This window comes from Balaenoptera borealis, assembly GCF_965194805.1.
Source record: "Balaenoptera borealis genome assembly, chromosome: 12".
NCBI lineage: Eukaryota > Metazoa > Chordata > Mammalia > Artiodactyla > Balaenopteridae > Balaenoptera > Balaenoptera borealis.
In genome coordinates this window covers 35,022,246-35,043,859 of record NC_138869.1, presented here as the reverse complement: position 1 = coordinate 35,043,859, position 21,614 = coordinate 35,022,246, and the positions used below count along the sequence as shown (strand labels likewise).

The 21,614-nt window shown below is 42.9% G+C and overlaps 2 protein-coding genes across 10 annotated transcripts in view; one reads left to right on the top strand and one right to left on the bottom strand.

Annotated features, from left to right (window-relative positions):
- KCTD6 (potassium channel tetramerization domain containing 6) overlaps positions 1-16,159 on the top strand; it is a 57,922-nt gene extending 41,763 nt beyond the window's left edge. Inside the window, exons 1-3 of one of the 5 annotated variants that reach the window (XM_082344825.1) lie at positions 4,915-5,988; positions 13,427-13,496; positions 14,747-16,159. In XM_082344825.1, coding sequence (XP_082200951.1) covers positions 13,470-13,496; positions 14,747-15,433 — 714 coding nt within the window. In that variant the 5' untranslated portion in view covers positions 4,915-5,988; positions 13,427-13,469 and the 3' untranslated portion in view covers positions 15,434-16,159. The other 4 variants (XM_082344827.1, XM_082344828.1, XM_082344826.1 and 1 more) reach the window with 4 other exon arrangements.
- Positions 16,160-18,614: 2,455 nt separating this feature from the next.
- The window catches only part of ACOX2 (acyl-CoA oxidase 2), a 35,707-nt gene continuing 32,707 nt past the window's right edge, over positions 18,615-21,614 (bottom strand). For all 5 annotated transcript variants that reach the window (XM_082344766.1, XM_082344764.1, XM_082344765.1 and 2 more), the window contains one exon: positions 18,615-18,964. In XM_082344766.1, coding sequence (XP_082200892.1) covers positions 18,902-18,964 — 63 coding nt within the window. In that variant the 3' untranslated portion in view covers positions 18,615-18,901. The remainder of the gene's footprint in view (positions 18,965-21,614) is intronic.

Below are 21,614 nucleotides of genomic sequence, written 5' to 3'. Positions count from 1 at the left end.
GGCCAGGGAGATCTCCCAAAGGAGGGGGGAATTGGTGCTGGTTTGTGCTAGAGTTGCCAGATAAAATACAGGATGGCTTGTATTTAATGCAATATTTGTGACAGACTTATACTAAAACAATTATTTGTTGTTTATCTGAAATTCAGATTTAACTGAGCATCCTGTGTTTTCATTTGCTAAACCTGGCAATCCTAGTTCCTGATGAATATACAGGAGTTAGCTGAGTAAATAGAGGGACAGGAGGAAAGGGCATCCTGTGGAGGGAACAGCACGTGCAAAGACCTGGTGGTGACCATGCTTCACTTAAGGAACTGAACATTGCCCAGTGGCTGCAGCATGGAGTCCAAGGGGAAAGGGAGGGGGCAGAGAGAAGGCACTGAACTGTCACCTGTTTGTTGGGGATGTGCTAGGTGCCAGGCACATTGTGAAGATCTAGGGTGCTGTTGTGAGCCAGACAGACACAGGGAGCCCATGGTTCAGCTGAGAAGCAGTGAGGGGAGGAGGGAAGGACAGGCACTGTGGAAGTTATAGCTGGGGGACATCAGCCTGGCTGGGAGGTCAGGGAAGGTCAGGAAGGGCCTCTCTGAGGAGATGAAAACATGCTGAAGGACGAGGAGACAGGCTTGCCCCGGGCTGGGGGAAGCGTGTTTTAGGCTAAGGGAACAGCATAACGGAGGCCCTGAAGTGAAAAAATGTGCAGTGGGTCCCAGATGCCAAGATGTGGCAGAGGGGCTGGGGTCCTGAGAGAGAGAAGAGGTGCAGAGGAGGGGGCTGGACAAGTGGGCAGGGGCCGGATCCTGAAGGCAGTGGGAGCCATTGAAGGAGTTTAAAGCAGGCAGGGTGACACAACCAGCTTTGTGTTCTTAAAGGTGACTCACGGTGGAGAGAAGAGGACGGGTGGGTAGTGTGGCGGCAGAGAGAATGAGGGAGGCCAGGAGGGGCTACTGCGGATGCCCAGGATGGACAGTTTGGTGGCTTGGCCCGGCGCGATGGTGGTGGAGATGGAGAGAGAGGGAAGGAGAGATGGATCCAGGCTGCACTGAGGAGGAAGACTTGGCAGGGCTGGGTGATCTGGCACCGGGATGTGAGGGGGTGGGAGTAGCACGCATGACTCAAAGCTTCTGGTTTGGACAGATGGGAGGATGGTGGCACCACTTGCTGAGCTGAGCTGGGGACTTGGGAGGCTTGGGGGTGGTGAGGCAAGAGGGTTCAGGTTTGCACATGTTGAAGGTGAGGAAGCTGGTGGTGGACCATGGAGGACAGACTGTGAACGAGGAGAAACCCAAGGGGAGGCAAGCAGAGCTGTGTTCAGATCTCTTCTCAGACTTGGCTGAGTGGCCTTGATCACCGACTTCACCTCTCCTTGCCTTCATTTTCTCACCTGTATTCATGGGATGATGTGGGTCATCTTCACAGTTGTGGGGGTGTGGTGGGAAGCCTCCAAGATCACCCCTAATGACCCTGCCTCCTGGTATTCAGGTCCACGTGTGGTACCCTCCCACACTGCAATAGGGTTGGTCTGTGAGACCAGGAGACTATGGGTATGTCACTTTCAAGGCTGGGTTATAAGAGACATTGTGGCTTCTCTCTTAGATTGCTTGCTCTGGGGGACACCAGCTGCCAGGTTGTCAGGAGAGGCTCATGTGAAGAGGAGCTACTGCATTCTGCGAAAAACTACATGAGTAAGCTTGAAGCAAATGTTCCTGCCCCAGCCAAGCCTTCAGCTGACTGCAGCCCCAGCTGACATCTAGACTGCAAGATCCGCTACCTACCTAATCTGCTTCCAGAGTCCTGACCTTCAGAAACTGAGATAAGAAACGTTTGTTGGTGGACTTCCCTGGTGGCTCAGTGGTTAAGAGTCTGCCTGCCAATGCAGGGGACATGGGTTGGATCCCTGGTCTGGGAAGATCCCACATGCCATGGAGCAACTAAGCCCGTGTGCCACAACTACTGAACCTGCGTGCCACAACTACTGAAGCCTGTGCGCCTAGAGCCCGTGCTCTGCAACAAGAGAAGCCACCACAATGAGAAGCCCGAGCACCGCAACAAAGAGTAGCCCCCGTTCTCCGCAACTAGAGAAAGCCCGCACGCAGCAACGAAGACCCAACGCAGCCAAAAATAAATAAATACATAAATAAATTTATAAAAAAAAAAAAAAAGGAAAAGAAACGTTTGTTGGGGGACTTCCCTGGTGGTGCAGTGGTTAAGAATCCTCCTGCCAAAAAAAAAAAAAAAAAAAAAGAATCCTCCTGCCAATGCAGGGGACACGGGTTCAATCCCTGGTTCGGGGAGATCCCACATGCCGCAAAGCAACTAAGCCCATGTGCCACAACTACTGAGCCTGCACCCTGAGCCCGCGCACCGCAACTGCTGAGCCCGCGTGCCACAACTACTGAAGCCCACGCGCCGAGAGCCCGTGCTCCGCAACAAGAGAAGCCACCACAATGAGAAGCCCGAGCATCTTAACGAAGAGTAGCCTCTGCTCGCCACAACTAGAGAAAGCCTGCAAGCAGCCAAAAAAAAAAAAACAAAAACAAAAAAAAGAAACGTTTGTTGGGAATTCCCTGGCGGTCCAGTGGTTAGGACTTGGCACTTCCAGTGCCTGGGACTGGGTTCAATTCTTTGTCGGGGAACTAAGATCCCCCAAGCTGCGTGGTGCAGCCAAAAAAGGAAGAAAGGTTTGTTGTTTTAAGTCCCTAAATTTTGGGACAACTTATGATGCAGCAATAGAGGACTGATCCAGAGGATAAAAGCACTTAGCATAGTGCCTGGCACATAGTAGGGGCTTTAGGAAATGTAGCATCTGTAGGTCTGGAGTTATGGATTTGGGAATCTTTGGGCTTAGAGACAAGAATGGAATCCACAGAGGTGGCTGAGCCAGTCCACAGGGAGGAGTAGATGGAGAAGAGAGTATGGCCTTGGCCAGAAACCTGGGCATAAGGAGTGGGTAAAGCAAGAGGAGGAGCATCTCCATGAGTCTAAGAGGAAGGAGGAAAACTAGAACAGGGCTCGGGGACGAGGTTGTCCCTAGGAGAGTGTGGTCAGTGATATCACTGCAGGGAGGCCTGAGAGGAGATCTGAGGAGTGTCTTTCGGATTCAACAACAAGGAGTTTTCTGGTGGCCCCACAAGAGCTATGCAGGTGGAGAAGTGGGCCCCTAAGGTCAGATTGAAAGCTGTGGGTCGGTATATAAAGGTAAACACTTTCTACGCCCAAGCCCCAAACCAAGATGGTTTACAGGAGAATCCTATAGAAAATCTAAACCACAGAAAAACCCCAATCTTATAGAAGCTGCTCTAGTGAGTAGACACCGATTCCTTAATTTATTTTTTTAAAAATTATTTATTTATTTATTTATTTGGCTGCGTCGGGTCTTAGTTGCGGCACGCAGGATCTTTGTTGCAGTACGCGGATCTTTCATTGCAGCACGCGGGCTCAAGAGCACTCGGGCTCAGTAGTTGTGGTGCATGGGCTTAGCTGCCCTGCGGCATGTGGGATCTTAGTTCCCCAACCAGGGATTGAACCCCACGTCCCCTGCATTGGAAGGCAGATTCTTAACCACTGGATCACCAGGGAAGTCCCCCCTTAACTTATTTTATGAGGCTCATGTAACTTTGATAGCAAAATCAGACAAAGAGAGAATAAGACAGGAAAATAGTAGGCATATCTCATTCATAGATATGGACACAAAAACTCTAAATTATTAGCAAATGAAATCCAGCACTATTTTGGAAAAAAAAGCACATCATCAAGGAATGCATGGATGGGTTATAGTAAAATCCATGGTTGTAATTAATTACATTAGGGGGGAAAATCTCACATTTGATAAAATTCAACACCCATTCATAATAAAGCAGAATGGTACATCCTTACTTTGATAAAGGGTATCTACCAAAAATCTACAAGAAACACCATATTTAATGGTGCCATATTAGAAGCAGTCAAGAACAAGATAAAAATGTCACTATCATCATTGTTACTCAACATTGTGCTGGAGATTTTAGTCAGTGCAGTAAAATAAGGAAAAGGAAATAAAGACTGGACAGGAAGATACCAAATGTTATTACTTACAGACTCTATAACTACTTACATAGAAAATTCAAGAAAGCCTGTAAACTTCCTAGAACTAAATTAGAACTAAAAAAGAGTTTGCTGGATATAAGATTATTATATAATATGCACTACATTTCAATAACCATCAATAGGTTATAAAACACAAATTTGAAAATATAATTTACAATAGTATTAAAAACTTTGAGATGTGTAGGAATTGTTCTGAGAAAACCACTGACAAAATTAATTCCTCTCAGTTTTTAGTTGAGGAAATAGAAGCCCCGAGAGGAGAAATGACTCCTCCAAGGACACCAGTAAGCCAGGGGCAATTTTGGATTTTCAGTGGCACCAAATCCTGGAGATCTGTGTTGGGTACTTTCAGCATTACCTTTCTTCTGTAAAAAATAAAACTCGTATTTTTCTGATTATAAATTCAGCATCCGTGCATTCTAGAAAATATAGAAAATTCAGAAGAACATTTGGAAGTAGTAAGTCACTAATATTCCCATCATACTGCCTAGAACTAGGATCAGTGATTTCGTGTATTTCCATCAAAATTTTTGCCTGTGTATATTTACATTTTTAAAAATAAAATTAGGATTATACCATGTATACCATTTTGTGCACTGCTTATTTTCACACACATTTCCCTGTATCCTCACCTAGTCTTTTTGAGTATGATAATGTAGCACTCAGTTATGTTGATGAAGCATATGTCATTTATTTAACGTATTGAGTTTTCAGAGAAAAACCAAGTATCAGATATGACTGTGATGATCCTGCAGATAAAAGTTAAACCCCAGAGGCAGCTCACGCAATCGCAGCCATGAAGCACAGGTGAGTTTCCAAGGCAAGTGGTTATTCCTGCTGAAGGGGAAATGGCAAATACCAACATCACATACCTGGTCCCACCTGGAAAGGGTTGGAGATCTGGTTAGCAGGAAGTGAATGGGATTTGGAAACAGTCTATGCTTGGAGACCAATTAGCTCTGAGACTTTAGGTAGTTCCCCACTCTTTGCAGCCTTGGCTTCCTTCGTGGCGGTAGCGGCGCCAGCTTCATCTAGGGCCGGCTCCTTCAGGCCTCAGAGCCTTTGCACTAGTCGTTTCCTCTGCTGAAGTCACTCTGCCCTTCTCCCCACCTCGCTGCCTTTCACTACTCCCCGACAAGGCTGGAGAGGTGACCTTACTACCTATCCCACAGAAGACAAGGCCGGGAGGTGCTCTGGCCACAGTCCCGGAGTCCAGATCTTCCATAGCCACTGTATCTGAAGCAGAGGTCCCCTCCCCTTATTCTCCATCTGATTCATGTACCTCCCAACATTTATAATCATAACTTGTCATTATTTTGGCTACTGGCTGTTTCCTTGGGTCTTTTCTGTTTTCTCCTCTCATTAGGACGCCCCTCCCTCTTGGTGACCGCTTTACTCTCCAGGCCTGGAACATGGGAGTTCTCGGGGCCCCATGAGAGTTCGTGAAATGACAAGAGAAACAACTGTGGGGACCCTAGGCCTGAGAACTTAGCGAAAACTGCCGGGGTCTGGGCTGATCCCAATCTGCAGGCGGAGGCGGGACGTCGGGCGGATTCTGGGCGGAGCCTCAGGGGCTCGATTGGGGCGTCGGGGCGGGGCTTCGGGGCTGCTGCGGAGCCGGTCTGACCTAGGCGCCCAGGCTACGCCTGATTGAGTTGCTCTGGCCGCTTGGCCCTCCGGCCAGCATCCCACGCCGCCGTTAGGGGGCGTCTGCGCTCGTGGCGCCGCGTCTCGGCTGGGAAGGCACCGCCCGCGCCGGGCGGCAGGAGCCGCAACTCCGGGCGCGGGCTCAGTCGTCCCTTCTGCCGCCACTGTCGCCGCCGGGCGCGGGCTCACTCGTCCACGCTCTCTCGTTCTCCGGCCGCCGGCGTCTCCCGGACCGGCCACCACAGCTGCCGCAGCGCAGTGAGTAGTAGGGGCGGGCCCACGGCGTGGGGGCCCGGCTCGGGAGGGCCGGGCACTAGCAGAAGCCCGCGCGGAGCGGCCCGGGGAGCAGGGTTGAGGAGAATCCGGGCGGCGGCGGGGCCGCACTGAAGGGACCGTGGGGAGCCCGGGCGGCGCGCTCCGGGGCTGGCACAAGCCCGCGGCGGGCTGGCTGCGGCCGGGGGCCGGTCTTGGGCGGAGGTTCCGGGCCCACGCCCGGGCGGGGGGGGGACGTGCGGGTTCGGCGGACCCGGGTTCCAGGCTCGGGTGCGTGCCCCCTTCCAGGCCCTGAGAATCTCCCGTCCCACGCCGGGGCCGGATCGGGGCGGGGGACTCCGCCTGCGGGCAACAGCGAAGCCCGGCCCGGACGGGAGCACCTCGAGGTTTGCTCGAAAATGATTGTTTCGGGTGGTGCTTATTGGCCACCGTTTGCCTTAATTTAAAGCCTACGCCTTAGGGGATTTTCCGCCCCAAAGAGACTGACTCCAGCTGAGTTCTTTATGCTCAGATTTGTGTGTGTCAGGGCATTTTTAATGCTGGATGTCAGAGGTGATAAATGGCCGTGGAAAGGGGGAGCCCCTGAAGCACCTGCCGGGCTGTCAGTGGTGGAGGCTGTGTCTGGGGGGTGGGACTCGAGAAATGAAACAGAGATCCTGTTTGGATATTCTGCTGAAGTTATGTTTCTGCAAGTATACCAGTTCTAGGACAAGTTGATAATTCCAGTTTTAGAGCTTTGTGATAGAAGAGGTTTGAGTGGTCAAGAGACCCGGGGTGACCTGGTTTGGCTAAGAATGTGTGGGGTAGCCTAAGTGTCCCTTACTCTTTCCCCTTGGCATGTTCATTTTCTTGCCGTCACAAATACCTAGGTACATGAATGATCCCAAGATAGGAAAGAAGGGAGGGGCCAGCATTTAACACAGGACTGAGCCCAAGATTGAGATGTTTTCAAATGAACAGATGTGTAGCTAGGAAAAGGAAAATCTTTTTACCTGCATGGTTGGCAGGTTGAGAGAACTTGCCCTTTGGCTGAGAACTATCAGGCCATACTAATACTTCATTTTGTATAACACCGTAGATATTAAGGATTGAGTGGTCAGGGACCTCCGTAGATGCCATTTCTAAGGTTTGTGTGATTTGAATTTTCATAAATCATATTTTAAAGCATTACTGCATAAAGGAATTCTAGGGTTCTATGAATCCCTCAGTGTGTCTTGGATTTTGATATTTGGAGTCTGTTTAAAATGGAATACACATATTTATTTGGATTGGTTTTACCTTGGAGATAATCCTGAGTCATGCTTTAGAGAAGTTGCTTCTGTGATGAAGAGCTCAGATGTCTGGTGGTCTCTGTGGAAGCCAGATGCTTCCATTTACCTGTAGTTCTCCCTTCTGGAGCTCGGGGGAAAGGAGGATGGTGTCGGGGAGACTGGAAGCAGATTAAGAGGCCTTCTCTTCCATGTATGCCCTGTCTCCATGCCCGTGCTCTAAATTACTTGTGTTCACACTCTCAAGTTTCTCAATTTACCACAGAAATTTTATTTATGGTACTGCCACTAGTATTTTCACATTTGTTTGATACTTGTCAGTTTACCAGTGTGTTTTTTTTTAAATATATTTATTTATTTTGGCTGCGTTGGGTCTTCGCTGCTGTGCGCAGGCTTTCTCTAGTCGCGGCGAGCGGGGGCTACTCTTTTTTTTTTTTTTTAAATTTATTTAATTAACTAATTTATTTATTTTTGACTGTGTTGGGTCTTCGTTTCTGTGCAAGGGCTTTCTCCAGTTGCGGCGAGCGGGGGCCACTCTTCATCGCGGTGCGCGGACCTCTCACTGTCGCGGCCTCTCTTGTTGCGGAGCACAGGCTCCAGACGCGCAGGCTCAGCAGTTGTGGCTCACGGGCCCAGTAGCTCTGTGGCATGTAGGATCTTCCCAGACCAGGGCTCGAACCCGTGTCCCCTGCATTGGCAGGCAGACTCTCAACCACTGCGCCACCAGGGAAGCCCTAGGGGCTACTCTTCCTTGTGGTGTGTGGGCTTCTCATTGCGGTGGCTTCTCTTGTTGCGGAGCACGGGCTCTAGGCGCACGGGCTTCAGTAGTTGTGGCACATGGGCTCAGTAGTTGTGGCTTACAGGCTCTAGAGCGCAGGCTCAGTAGTTGCGGCGCACGGGCTTAGTTCTCTGCGGCATGTGGGATCTTCCCGGACCAGGTCTCGAACCCGTGTCCCCTGCACTGGCAGGTGGATTCTTAACCACTGCGCCACCAGGGAAGTCCTACCAATGTTTTTTGATTCATGATCTCATTTTCTTTTCTGCAAGAAGCAGCTGGGCATAAAGAGTGATTTACTCAGAGTCTCATAATTAGTAATGGAGCCGACTTGGGATACACATCCTCACTGGTGACCAGTTCTCTTTCTTCTGCGCTGGCCTGCCTGTGACTTTAGAATTCTAGTCTGGATCTGTTACCCTGTAGGCCAGTTGTTGCCTTTGTGTTGTGCCCAAGTGGTATAATTACTTTTGGGAAGGTGCTGTTATTCCGTTTTATTTTACAGAAACTGGGGGTAAGAGGAATTTTATGGTTTTGTGACTGTTTGTGACAGCTCTTTAGTATTAAAGTCACTTTTCAACGTAGAGCGCCTTTCTCCTAGACCACAGAAGGATTAGTTTTCGGACAAAACAATCCATTTCTGCAGTGGTTATGGTTGGGGTAACCTAACACCATAATCACATTCCCCTTGTGCGCCTGGCTACCTATGCCACCTTGTATGTGAATGTTAACCCAAAAGACTCCTTTAGATGTCGCTGAACTAGTTACTATAAAAAGTATTTCACTTTCAAACTCCCACATTTCAAGAACAGAGAAATTCAGCACAAAGGTAATTCTGAGGGTATGTATAGGTGGAATTTATTGAGTCTTCTTTTCTGAATGCCAGACACAAAGATTTCAGTAGGAAGGCGTTTTAAAAGGGCTACCTGGAAACTTTGGGAAGGCGGTAGTTATACATTTTTATTATTTATTCAAGTTTGGAGGTGTGTATTGCAGTGTATAGGTTATTATGTAGGAGCAGGACTTTTAGCCCGGAGAATTCTTAGTCTGTAGCAGAAATGATAAACCCAGAATATTTGTGTTAAATTAGTTCATCATAACCATGAAGCCTGTAATTGAGTTCTGCAGTGGTGAGGAGAATGACTTTCAGGTGTTCTTATGCTATTCTTTAAGCCATTAACTTGTTGAATTGTGCATTTTTCACATTTGCTACTGTGGAAAATTCTTAGCGATTTCTTTTAAGACTTTTATAAATTCTTGAGTGTGTATGTGTTTTCCTTAATGTAATTATCTGCTAACATTACACTGTCAGAATTTGTACATTAGTCATAATTTTCAGTACTGCTTTACATTCTTTGGGAACGGTCAGCTGGTTGTTTCCACATGTATTTTATTTGCACCAAAGGTCAGCTCTTTTCAGGTGAGCTGATTTTAAAGGGTCAGATGTCTTTCTTTGAACTTTACAATTGTTTGTGCTTGGCTGCATTCACTGTTGTTTAAAATGATTGTTAGTAAGGAAAGTCACTTCAAAGGAAAATGTTTTTCATTGTTACCTTCATAATCTCCATTCCTGGACAATTTTCTGAAATGTTGGATTTTTCTTTGTCTTCATCAAGTAAAACAGGCCCATTTGATGCCCATTTCAAGATCTTCCTTCAGCTGCCTGTCTTGTGGTCCTTTAATTTCTCATTAAGCCCTCCACTGGAGAGTGCCAGAAGGGAGAGAAGATGAAAAGCAAATGAATCATTTTCTAATTGTTAGCAGCTCTGGAAAATGACTTAGAAATTGAAGCTATTCCGGAAATTCTTTTGCATTATGTTTTATTTCATTCATCTGCATTGTCTCTGAGATGGTCCTAATAGTCATCAATTCAGAGGTCAGATTATCCAGCTATTGGTTGACCAGGAATCTCTTTGCTTTTTTTTGGTTTGCTTCTTGCTGTATCTGAGCATCTTCACAGAGGATGTTTAGAAGTAAGGTGCAGAGATAAAATTTAAACTAATCAATACTATTTTTTCCCCTTAGAGCTTTTTAGTGAACGTTTTGATTTGGGGGGATAGTTTAGTAGTTGTTATTGGAAGTGACTAATAGTAACTTCATTTTATTTTGATGTATCTTACACACAAATGACGGGAGGCTTTTGGGTATTTTTTAAGAAACATGGGCTTATATAGATTCCCATAATTGCTTTCCTGAATTATTAAGTTTGAGGTTTTATTACATCTTTGTACTGGAACAGAACCTTGGCTTTTGCTGTGGAACAGGTTCAGGGGCATCATCTAATGCGTGTGTGTGTGTGTTTGCTCAAAAAGTTATCTTGTTTTGATTTAGCAGTAAAAAAGAAAAAAAAAGGATTAATAGTGGACAGTCCTTGCATAACAGCTGTAACTTTGATGATGTCTGTTTTTTTACTTGTCTTTGGTCTCCCATTTCTTACCATTCGGATATTCATGGAGTGGAGTTCTTTACTTCACTTAAGACAGAGAACAGGGCTTCCCTGGTGGCGCAGTGGTTAAGATTCTGCCTGCCAATGCAGGAGACATGGGTTCGAGCTGTGGTCTGGGAAGATCCCACATGCTGCGGAACAGTTAAGCCCGTGCACCACAACTACTGAGCCTGAGCTCTAGAGCCCGCAAGCCACAACTACTGAGCCTGCGCGCCTGGAGCCCGTACTCCGCAACAGGAGAAGCCACTGCAATGAGAAGCCCGCGCACCACAACAAAGAGTAGCCCCCATTCACCGCAGCTAGAGAGAAAGCCCACACACAGCAATGAAGACCCGATGCAGACAAAAATAAAATAAATAAAATAAATAAGTTAAAGAAAAAAAAGAAAAGACAGAGGATAGCAGCCTTCAATTACACTAGTGAGTAGGTTCTTGCTATTTTGCTTCAGGGGAATTTTTACAAACCCATTATGATTGCTCACTTTGAGTTACTGTTAAATTTGTAAATAAATCCCTACTAGGTGGATAGGGTTAATAGATGGCTGTAGGGGTGTTTTAAGTTAATCCTTTCGATTTCTCATTTCTTGGATTCTATTCTTGCAGTTTCTATCCGAGGAGGGATTTTATGGAAAGATCTGGACTAGGAGTCAGGAAACCCAAGCTCTTGTTCAGTTGTTAGTTTACTTTCTAGCTGTGGGGACTTGAGCAAGTCTCTTAATCTGCCGGTTCTCTCTTTTGCATCTCTAAAAGGGGATAGTTATTCACGCTCTGCTACTGTATCGGGAATGTTGGGGGGACACTCCCCACCCCCCGCCCCCGCCCATTACTTAAATTGTTTCTTTATTCTAGAATCCCTTTTCAGGTTGTCCTAATATGCCTGCAGAGCTCCACTGAGTAAGCTCTTCCCGGAAGTCCTCCATTTTCACGTTTGGAATGGTTCTGCGTCTTCCTCCGCTCAGGTCTCTGCCAGGCCATCTATTATATAGTACTTTTTGTTTGTTTTCATTTTTGGCTGGGTTGGGTCTTCGTTGCTGCACGTGCGCTTTCTCTAGTTGAGGCAAGCAGGGGCTACTCTTCGTTGCGGTGCGCGAGCTTCTCATTGCGGTGGCTTCTCTTGTTGTGGAGCACAGGCTCTATAGCGCAGGCTCAGTAGTTGTGGCTCACAGGCCTAGCTGCTCCACGGCATGTGGGATCTTCCCCGACCAGGTCTCGAACCCGTGTCCCCTGCATTGGCAGGTGGATTCTTAAGCACTGCACCACCAGGGAAGCCCTTATATAGTACTTTTGAATATTATTCTGTACTTCAGTTGCTGCATGTTGCCTTTCTTCATGGATTGAAAGCTCCACGAGGGCAAGGACCATACCTTTCCTCGCTCTACTCTCCAGTAAATGTTGGTTGACTGAATTATTTTTGAGGCTGTCAGTAACGAATACTTCAGGTGATGGGAAAATGCCAAAGATGGGCATCTTACCAGAACTTTTGGATGACTGGCCTTTTAAATCGCTCAGTTGCTGATCTACTGATCTGTCTGTTGGATCAGTAACTCAATCAGGTGCTCGTAATACAAATTGGTAAAACGTGTTTCTTGGTTCTGTTACTTCAAATACTGTTTATGAAGCAAGTCAGAGGAATGAAAGGTTGTCACAACAGCCCTGAATTTGACATTTGTTCCATTTCTCACCCTGTACCATGTGGAGACCTATCTATATCCAACTGCTGAGTGTGGAGAATAAAAACTGAACCCACGTTGTCTGGTCCACATTTTAGCTTGTTTGCTTTGAAGAATTTGCAAGGTAGAGAAATAGATGCTTCAGGCTCTGATTTCAGCCCCTGCTGTGCTATGCAAATGTTCTCTACATGCCTGAGTGACCTTTTGAGAAAGAGCCTTTGTGATCTTCTGTAGCCAGGGCCTGTTCTGGGAATTAGTGTGCCAGATTCCTCTAAAAGTGGGGAAAGTGAATCTGTGCAAAGACCACGTTAACAAAAAACAAACAAACAAACAAAACAGTGCTTTTCCTGGATAAATACCGATAACTCCATGTTTCTTACTGTCTCTTGCCAAAGCTTTTGAAATTTGCTCTGGAGTTTGCTTTGCCGGGTGATTTGGGGAATGATGTGTGTGAGGGAGAACTGACTAAAGCAATTCAGTAGCTGGGAAACTGTTAAAGTGCTTTTGAATTCTAGATAAAAGTAAATTCAAACTGGCATCATTAGTTTCTAGGTGTGTATCAGTGTCTTCAGACTGGCTCTCCATAGGTGCCAGCTGACTGACTCTCAGATTTGTAAGGTTCTTTTTGCCCCCCGTTGTGCTTTAATGGTTTGGCATTTAACTGTTTTCTATTTGTTTTGATTATTGTACAAAATGAAATGTATCGTTATTAAAAGTATAATTAGTTTTTCTATTTTACAAAAGAGCTGCCATTCTGACATATTTCTCCTGGAAAGAGATACCGGTGTCTTGGAGGTTTATGGTTTTTAATGCTTTTGCTAAGGTGTTTAGTTTATATAGCTGAAATGCTGATGAAAAAGTTTTCCCTTTCTCTCTTTCTCTTAACCTTTTTGATAAGGATCATCACAGGCTTGTACCAGGATAAGGTTGTAGAGGTAATCGTAGTGTTCTCCTGTAGGAATTCTAAAAACTGAATTCTCAGAGAAGGTAGGTAGAGTTTGAATGACTGGTTTACTCACTAGGCTCTACCTTCTTCTCTAAGTATAGGATAACTCTTTCTCTGTAAAGATTTGCCAGTCTCTTGGGGACCCATAGAAGGCCTTAGAGGAATCCTTTCCTCCCCAGATCTTTGCCTTGTAGCAGGTTTTAGTTGAGCCAAGATGAGTAGTTTTCTGGTGTTTGACCTGCTCTGTTGGGTGAGAAAGCTTTTCTATTCTGTTTTCATAGTTACATGCACTGTCACATGTCTTTTTCTCTTCCCCAAGTTTCCCTGGAACCTGGGCTCCCCGAGACGCAGCACTGGAGCAGATGGATAATGGAGACTGGGGCTATATGGTGAGAGGCTTTTGCAGATGCATTTTGAAGGCTGGCAAATTATTTTTGTGTGTCTTTCCCTGCCTCTTATGTATTCTTAGGTATAATACATCTCATAAGAATGAAAATTATCAATGGTGCAACCCCCCCCCAATTAGTTTAGATGTATTTTTTGGGTGTTTTAACTTTGTTTGGTGTTTTTAGGTAAGCGAGCTCAACATGGACTCTCTATGTAACTTTTTATAATCATTTTATTTTTTTGGTCTTTAAAGTATGTTGCCCTTAAAACTCTTCCATCATAGAGTAGTGACTGTTAAATGTCTAGTAGGTAATGGGTAGAGAGGACATTTTCTTGTGGTTGGGGAGGTGTACGGTTGAGAAGGTGCCACTTCTCCCACTAGCACTTTTTTTCGCATGTGCATGTGTCTTCCTATTTTTCTTTTCCTTTGGTAAGAAATATTTTATTTGTATAGTACCTGTCTTTATCTGTCTTATTTTATTTCTTAAATATGATTTTAAAAACCAAAGGTATGTATTATTTAGAGAAGCTTGCTTTTGAAAATTAAAGGCCAGATTGCAACATTAATATTACAAAAGTGAATATACTATCAGATTATGAAATTTGAAAGCTGCTATTATCCATTGGGTATATGAGATTGTGTTGACCAAACTGTGTATTTTAACTTAGTATTTGATACTGTTATTTCCATGAAAAAGTTAGGAAGATTAGTTCTACACAAATTTTTATTTTTAAAATAGATTTCATGGTTTTTCCCCCTCTTTTTGAGGGGGAAAAGACAAAAGAAATATTGAAAGTAGATGTTTTATGTTATCAAATCATTTTTTATTCTATTTTATGTTAAATTGAGTTAAGAAAAATGAAAGTTGTTTTTTTTTTTTTAAATCTGAAAAAAACTTAAATGAGTATATTTTAGTTTGGCCTTTCTCCTCCCATAATATACTCTGACCTGAAAACTTCTCTCTAGATACTGGGCCTGAAATAAAGTGGCTTTGGAAGCCATGTCCTCCTTTTTTAGTGTAAGGCGTTGAAGAATTGGACGTATCCCTTTTCTCTTTTGAAAGCAAATGTTAGATCCCTTCATCCGGGTGGGTTTCTCACTGAAAGTAAAGCTGTATTTTGCATCAGTGGATTGCTAGATGTGTTGTAGCCTGAATCTTTTGCTTTGCTTGTTACCACTGATTTTCTTAATTTGTCAAAGTTAGGATTTAAAAAAGTTTCAGATGACTGATCATTTTTTAAAAAATTTCAGATGACTGACCCAGTCACGTTAAATGTAGGTGGACACTTGTACACAACGTCTCTCACCACATTGACGCGTTACCCGGATTCCATGCTTGGAGCTATGTTTGGGGGGGACTTCCCCACAGCTCGAGACCCTCAAGGCAATTACTTCATTGATCGAGATGGACCTCTTTTCCGATATGTCCTCAACTTCTTGAGAACTTCAGAGTTGACCTTACCCCTGGATTTTAAGGAATTTGATCTGCTTCGGAAAGAAGCAGATTTTTATCAGATTGAGCCCTTGATTCAGTGTCTCAATGACCCCAAGCCTTTGTATCCTATGGATACTTTTGAAGAAGTTGTGGAGTTATCTAGTACTCGGAAGCTTTCTAAGTACTCCAATCCAGTAGCTGTCATCATAACCCAATTAACCATCACCACCAAGGTCCATTCCTTACTAGAAGGCATATCAAACTATTTTACAAAGTGGAATAAGCACATGATGGACACCAGAGATTGCCAGGTTTCCTTTACTTTTGGACCCTGTGATTATCACCAGGAAGTTTCCCTCCGAGTCCACCTGATGGAATACATTACAAAACAAGGTTTCACAATCCGAAACACCCGAGTGCATCACATGAGTGAGCGGGCCAACGAGAACACAGTGGAGCACAACTGGACCTTCTGCAGGCTGGCCCGGAAGACAGATGACTGACCTCCAGCACTGGGAGAAGTTCCTGGAAGTGGGCTCTCCAGGAGATCCAAGAGGCTGATTTTTTTTTTTTTTTTTTTAAATCGCAGTGTGAGATTTTTTTTTTTTAATATTTGTATTTATTTGAAGGCACTGGGGACCCGAAGGAAGTTTTGTGCTTTAGCAGGACTCCTCTGTGTTTTGCTCCCTTCACCCTGAGTATGCATGTGCCTGTTCAGAGCCTCCAGATACCTTTTTTATAAAAAGAAGTCTGAAAATCATGATGGTATATAATCTACCCTTAACAGAGCTTTTTTTATTACAGTGCTAAAATGATTTCTGATTAAATAGTCCCTAACTCAACTAGAAGGCTAAAAACGCAGGAATGAAAGAATAAACAGAGTACTCATGATGCCTTTGGGAAAAATCAAAACATCATGTAGGGTGACCTAGTTTTCAAACCAATAAGCAGTATTATAATATTAAAGGAAAACTGTTCCAATCATTTAAAAGTACTTGTTAAGTACTGCTTTTTACAGTTACGACAACTGTTTCTTTCTATGCATATAAATCAAGCAACCAAATATCTGTAGCCATGGAAATGTCTGACTAGAAATATTTATATTGGCTTCTGAATACAAAATGTCCCTGTGATAGAAATCTTACTTCTTATGCCTGGTGCAGTATAATTCCCAAATGTACTGTCTACCAGAAAAAATAAATAAATAAATAAATGAAATATGAAAATTAGGTTTGTATTTATTGATTATCGTCAGTTAAGGGGGAAAATCATATTCCTTGTCTAAAATATGCATTGTTTTATGTCCCAATAAATGCTGCCTATAGCACATTTGTATTTGATTCAGGAGGACTCAGTGGAACTTTAGGATGCGGTTTATAGAATTCTACTATGCTGTTGAAGCAGGGAATTGATGGCATTATTAGTTTTGTCTAAAAGAGTGCATATTTGGACAGTGAACGTACAGTTTGACAAATTTTTTTCCAATAGGACTTATTTTGAAGATTATAGATTTTTCTTCAGTAAGCCACCAGTTGTCATTGCTCCCTGACCCTCATTCTAGCTTTGTATCGAGCACAGGGACAAACCGACTCTTTAGCCATTTTATTCTCATATATTATGGTGACCCACAAATGTATTTTGTTATTAAGGTTAAATTTCTGAGGAGAAGAAAACTGCAGTGAATGAAGGATCTAGAACAGTTGGAAATATTATGTACATTTAAAAATTTTACTGTAGTCTTATTTTGCATAGTTCATTTGATTCTGTTTCTTGGAAGTTACTGGAAGGATTATGTTAACTATAGGGAAACTTCCTAGTTTGCTAGAACACCTTTTAAAAGAAAGTTCAGAAATTTCTTCCCTGTTGTCTAAGGGAGGAGTAGAGTCCTGAGGCTGTGTGCCCCGGGGAAGCTCACTCCTTTTCTCCTCTGAGAAGATTCTGAAATTCTCTCTTTCAAAGGAGGATGAGAACATTTACTTACATCCATTTTTGCCCACGTCTCTCTGAAAACTTAAGATTTGACAAATGACCAATATCCAGAAACCTGTAACTACCCCATTTTTACCATCTTCAAACTAAAAATCCCTTAATGTTATTGGTAGGTTGCTGTGGTTTCAGTAAATGTGCTAAGTATGAGGTTATCTTTTTAGAAAATTGTCTCCTCCTTCAAATTGATTAGTGGTTACCTAAAAAAGAAACAAGAAAAGGAACAGCCCAGCCAGTTATGTGTTGTTGAGTTAGCTGAGGTGAATGAAAGATGAAATTATTTGGGTTGAAAACAGGTATGGAAATGGGAATAAATAGTTGTTCCAAGGTTTTAAGAGTTAAACATCTGTGAGGTCTCTTCCTTGTCCAGATTACTGGAGATAAGTTTGCTTTTGGTAAATTTTCTCAGATTTATAAATTATTAACAATTAAATGATTATTTATATGAGTAAATTAGGAAAAGTAGCCCGCTGAGATTTTTTGCAATTTAATTTGTTTGATGGTATTTAATTTTGAGTGTTTTATATACTTGGGCAGTTGAAAATGATGTGAAAAATGTAGGTTGGTTATATTTGGGTAATTTGAGACAATTATGTCTTTTATGAAACTTTAAATCATTTTTACTGTGGAAGAGTTAATTTTTTAAACATTTATGTTGTATTCCTAGGGCTCTATTTTTTTCATTTTTTTAATTGAAGTATAGTTGACGTACAATATTATATTGGTTTCAGGTGTACAACATAGTGATTCGACATTTATATACATTACGAATTGATCACTATAAGTCTGGTAACCATCTGTCACCATACAAAGTTATCACACTATTATTGACTATACTCCCTGTGCTGTACATTACATCCCATGGCTTGCTTATTTTATAACTGAAAGTTTGTACCTTTTAATCCCTTTCACCTACCTCCCATCCCCACCTCCGCCAACCACCACTGTATCTATGAGTCTGTTTCTGTTTTGTTTTGTTTGCTCATTTGTTTTGTTTTTTAGATTCCACATGTAAGTGAAATCATATGGTATTTGTCTTTGTGTTGGATTTATTTTACTTAGCCAGTACCCTCTAGGTCCATTCATGTTGTTGCAAATGGCACAATCTCATTCTTTTTTTATGGCTGAGTAATATTCCTTTGTTTATATACACCACAGTTTCTTTAGCCATTCATGTGTTGTTGGACACTTAGGTTGCTTCCAGATCTTGGCTGTTGTAAATAGTGCTGCAGTGAATGTAGAGGTACATGTATCTTTTCAAATTAGTGTTTTTGTTTTCTTTGGGTAAATACCCAGAAGTGGAATTGCTGGATTGTATCATAGTTCTATTTTTAATTTTTTGAGGAACCTCCATACTGTTTTCCATAGAGGCGGCACCAACTTACATTCCCTGCGGCAGTGCACAAGTGTTTCCTTTTCTCCATATCCTTGCCAGTACTTGTTGTTTATTACCTTTTTAATGACAGCCATTCTGATTGGTGTGCGGTGATCTACATTTTATTTAGATTATACCAAGTGTAGGCACTTTTAGAAGAGAATTGTTTGTGTGCATGTGTGTGTGTGTGTATGTGTTCTTCTAAGCCCTGGGATAAATAAATGTGTGCTATAAGGACACAAGTGATAACTAATGAGTCTATTGGCTTTTGCTAGATCTAAAGGAAAACCCTGGCATTTAACAAAATAGAAGCTGCAAATGGATAGTGCTACTTTTTTTTATTGTGGGAAATTTCAAATATATTCGGAAGTAGAATAATGTAAACACCCACACACGCATTGAATAGCTTCAACAATGATTCATTCCCCCTTTTTCTTCCCATGGATTATTTTGAAATAAATCACAGATATTTCATCCACTTCAGTCTGTGTCTCTGGAAGATAATGATTCTTTTTAAAAAATACATACATATGTAGTTGTAGATTTTAATGATGCATATGCCATAGTACCATTACCACGTGGTGGTGCCTCTTGAATGCTGTTGATTATTTCATAGCCTGGATCTCCAGCCTTGTAATAGTGGTCTTATATATTTCTCATAGGCAGGGTTCCCCTATTTGTAGAAAAAAGTGCATTGTTAAGACAGACTATTTCTGCCAGTATTAATGACTTTTACTTTCAAATTAAGTTTTTTAGTTTCAAAAAAGTAACATTACATAAGGTTCTTAATTTTTTAATTTATTTTTAAAATTCATTTTGTGTGAATGTATGGGGAAACATTTTTTCCAAAGGGCATCCTTCCTTTTCTCATGCAGATTTTAAATTGTGGATGCAGGTGGCCAATTAAAAAAACACAGCTATCATTTGCTTTTGGGATTTAATGCAAATAAAAGGCTTGACTCTTTGAGGCTCTTTGAAATTGAACATGTTAACCACAAAGCAAGGAACCAGAAGGTGAAATCAGGTAAGCAATAGTCTATGTCAGAATTGGCTATCCCCATTATTCTCTATTGTGATGTCTTGATTTCTTTTCTTCACAGATCTACCCTCATCTTTTATAATATTTACTTGTTTACTTTTTTGCCTGTCTCAGTTAAAACTGTAAGCTCTTTGACGACAGGGTCTATAACTCTTTTGTTCTCCTGTGTCCTCAGTACCTAGAATAGTTTCTGGCATACATCATATGCTCAATAAATATTTGTTGAATGATTGAATGAATGCATGGATCAGTAGATGTGTTTAACGCATCTGGCAACTACTTGAATAAATTTCTGCAATAGAATAATTGGGGGGAAATAGGATTCTTATTTTGAAATTATCCCCAGTGGTTCTTTCACTGCTTACATCTATAGGGAATCACTTAGATAGGAGTTCACGTGGGGAACAGGAACAGTCCTTTGCAGTTCATTTCGGAGAAACTGTTGTGAAATAGCATCCAAATCAGGAAAAAAGCCAAAAGGCAGAACACCATAGCGAGAGTAAACCATGGGAGTGCATCATCCTGTCTGGGAATAAAGCTCAGCACTTAACCTGCCCCAGACAGGAGAGACTCATATAATTCTAAGACATTCAACACAGCATAGCACTTTTCTTTTGGTAGAAATGTCAGTGAAATAAATTCCTGCTTGTACTTCTGCGTCTACAAGGCATGTTTCAAAGTAGCTTTTGTTTTAATTTATTTGAAATACCTGTAGCGTTCCTTTCTCTGCTAGTGCAAATGAGGAAAAATGTCTCTAACTGCAGTTTCAAAATTACCTACAGCAGATTAGAAAATACACTTTAAAAGGGCTATTTTGGTGGTGCCTAGAGGAGCCAGAAATGTAAGATTAGGGAGCCATAGATCAGTTGTCAACCAAGTGTCGTTTTAACTAACTGGAAACATTCTTCAAGGTCACTTATAATCTCACATTCTTACAGTCGCTGTGCATGAAAGAGCCACGTTGCTGTACCTGCCACCTTTTTTGCGAGGTAACGTAAGCTAGGATGGCGGAAGTGTGCAGTATTGGGTATGCAGCAGGGTCCTCGTCCCGCTGCGTAGGTCACGGAACCATGTTCATTTACTCCGTAAATGCGAAGTATCTACTCTGTGATAGACCCTGGAGTTGGGAAGATGAAAACTCCACCCTCGTTCACAGTCACGTGGCAGGAGATAGGGAAGAGTGAAAGGGATGGCGTGCATCGCCATCCTACCAAGTCTGCTGGTGCTGTGGGTCAGTCATGCCCCGCATCTAGACAAGCCTGCCCTCGTATAGTGTCCAGATTAAATTCTTTCAAGATGAAGAGTAGAAACAAAAGACAAGAAAGCCCCTGTGTTCTTTGGTGAATATGAGGAATCAGGAGAACTGGCATGTTTCCTTGTGTTGCTAGTAAAGCAGGTTTGAGCTAGATACGTCAGTGTTTCCTGACAGGTGTTAAGGCAGGGTAGGTTTTTCTCTTGAGTACCAAAGGGCATGTGTGTTTCTTTAGACCACGGGGGCTAATCTGGAGTGACAGGATTGCTGTAGTTCTATGCCAGGATTTAAATGTTAGAAAGTAGAGAGATCTAATCATTAGAAAAAATAACACACTAGAAGTAGCTTAACTGTACTAAGCAGTACATGTATTGTACCTTCTTTAGGTAAGTTCTTTATCTTTCCTTGTTGAGTTAAAAGGATGCCTCCCTGGAGACAGGGATTGGCCTTCTAGCCGACAAGCATCTTGGGGGTAACGTTGTGTTGCAACTTTAGATAACCATGTTAAATTAAGCTATGAGGTATGACAGGATGCAGAATTTTAAGAGCAAGTCTAACACCATGTTAAGTGTGAACGAAAGCCTGAGAGGTGCCAATTTGATGAGGTGTTAAGACACCTTTTCTGAAATTTGACTGAAGAGGTAAAGAACTAGACTTCATCATCTGAATTACATATCTGCATTATAGAACTTAAAATAACCTGTTGTGTAGCTGTAGAGTGTCTTTGTTTTGATCATCTGTATCAAATCTGCTAGTAAATGTTGGTTCCCCAAATTCTAAATACAGGGTTTATTTCTCTAATCCAGTTAATGTAGCCATTGATATTCATAATGTTTCCCAATGAGGCTCATAGCAGAGAGTCTGGGACGCTGGCTGTAGACTGTTAGGATTTTATGAGCCCTTCCCCTTCTTCTGTTAATGAGTTCTGGTGTTCTCTCCTGGGACAGCTGGGGATCTTTTTGCCATAACCCTTGTAATTGTCATTTATTTGGCTTTCCTGGGATACTGATGGCAGTGCAGCAGGCTTCTTTG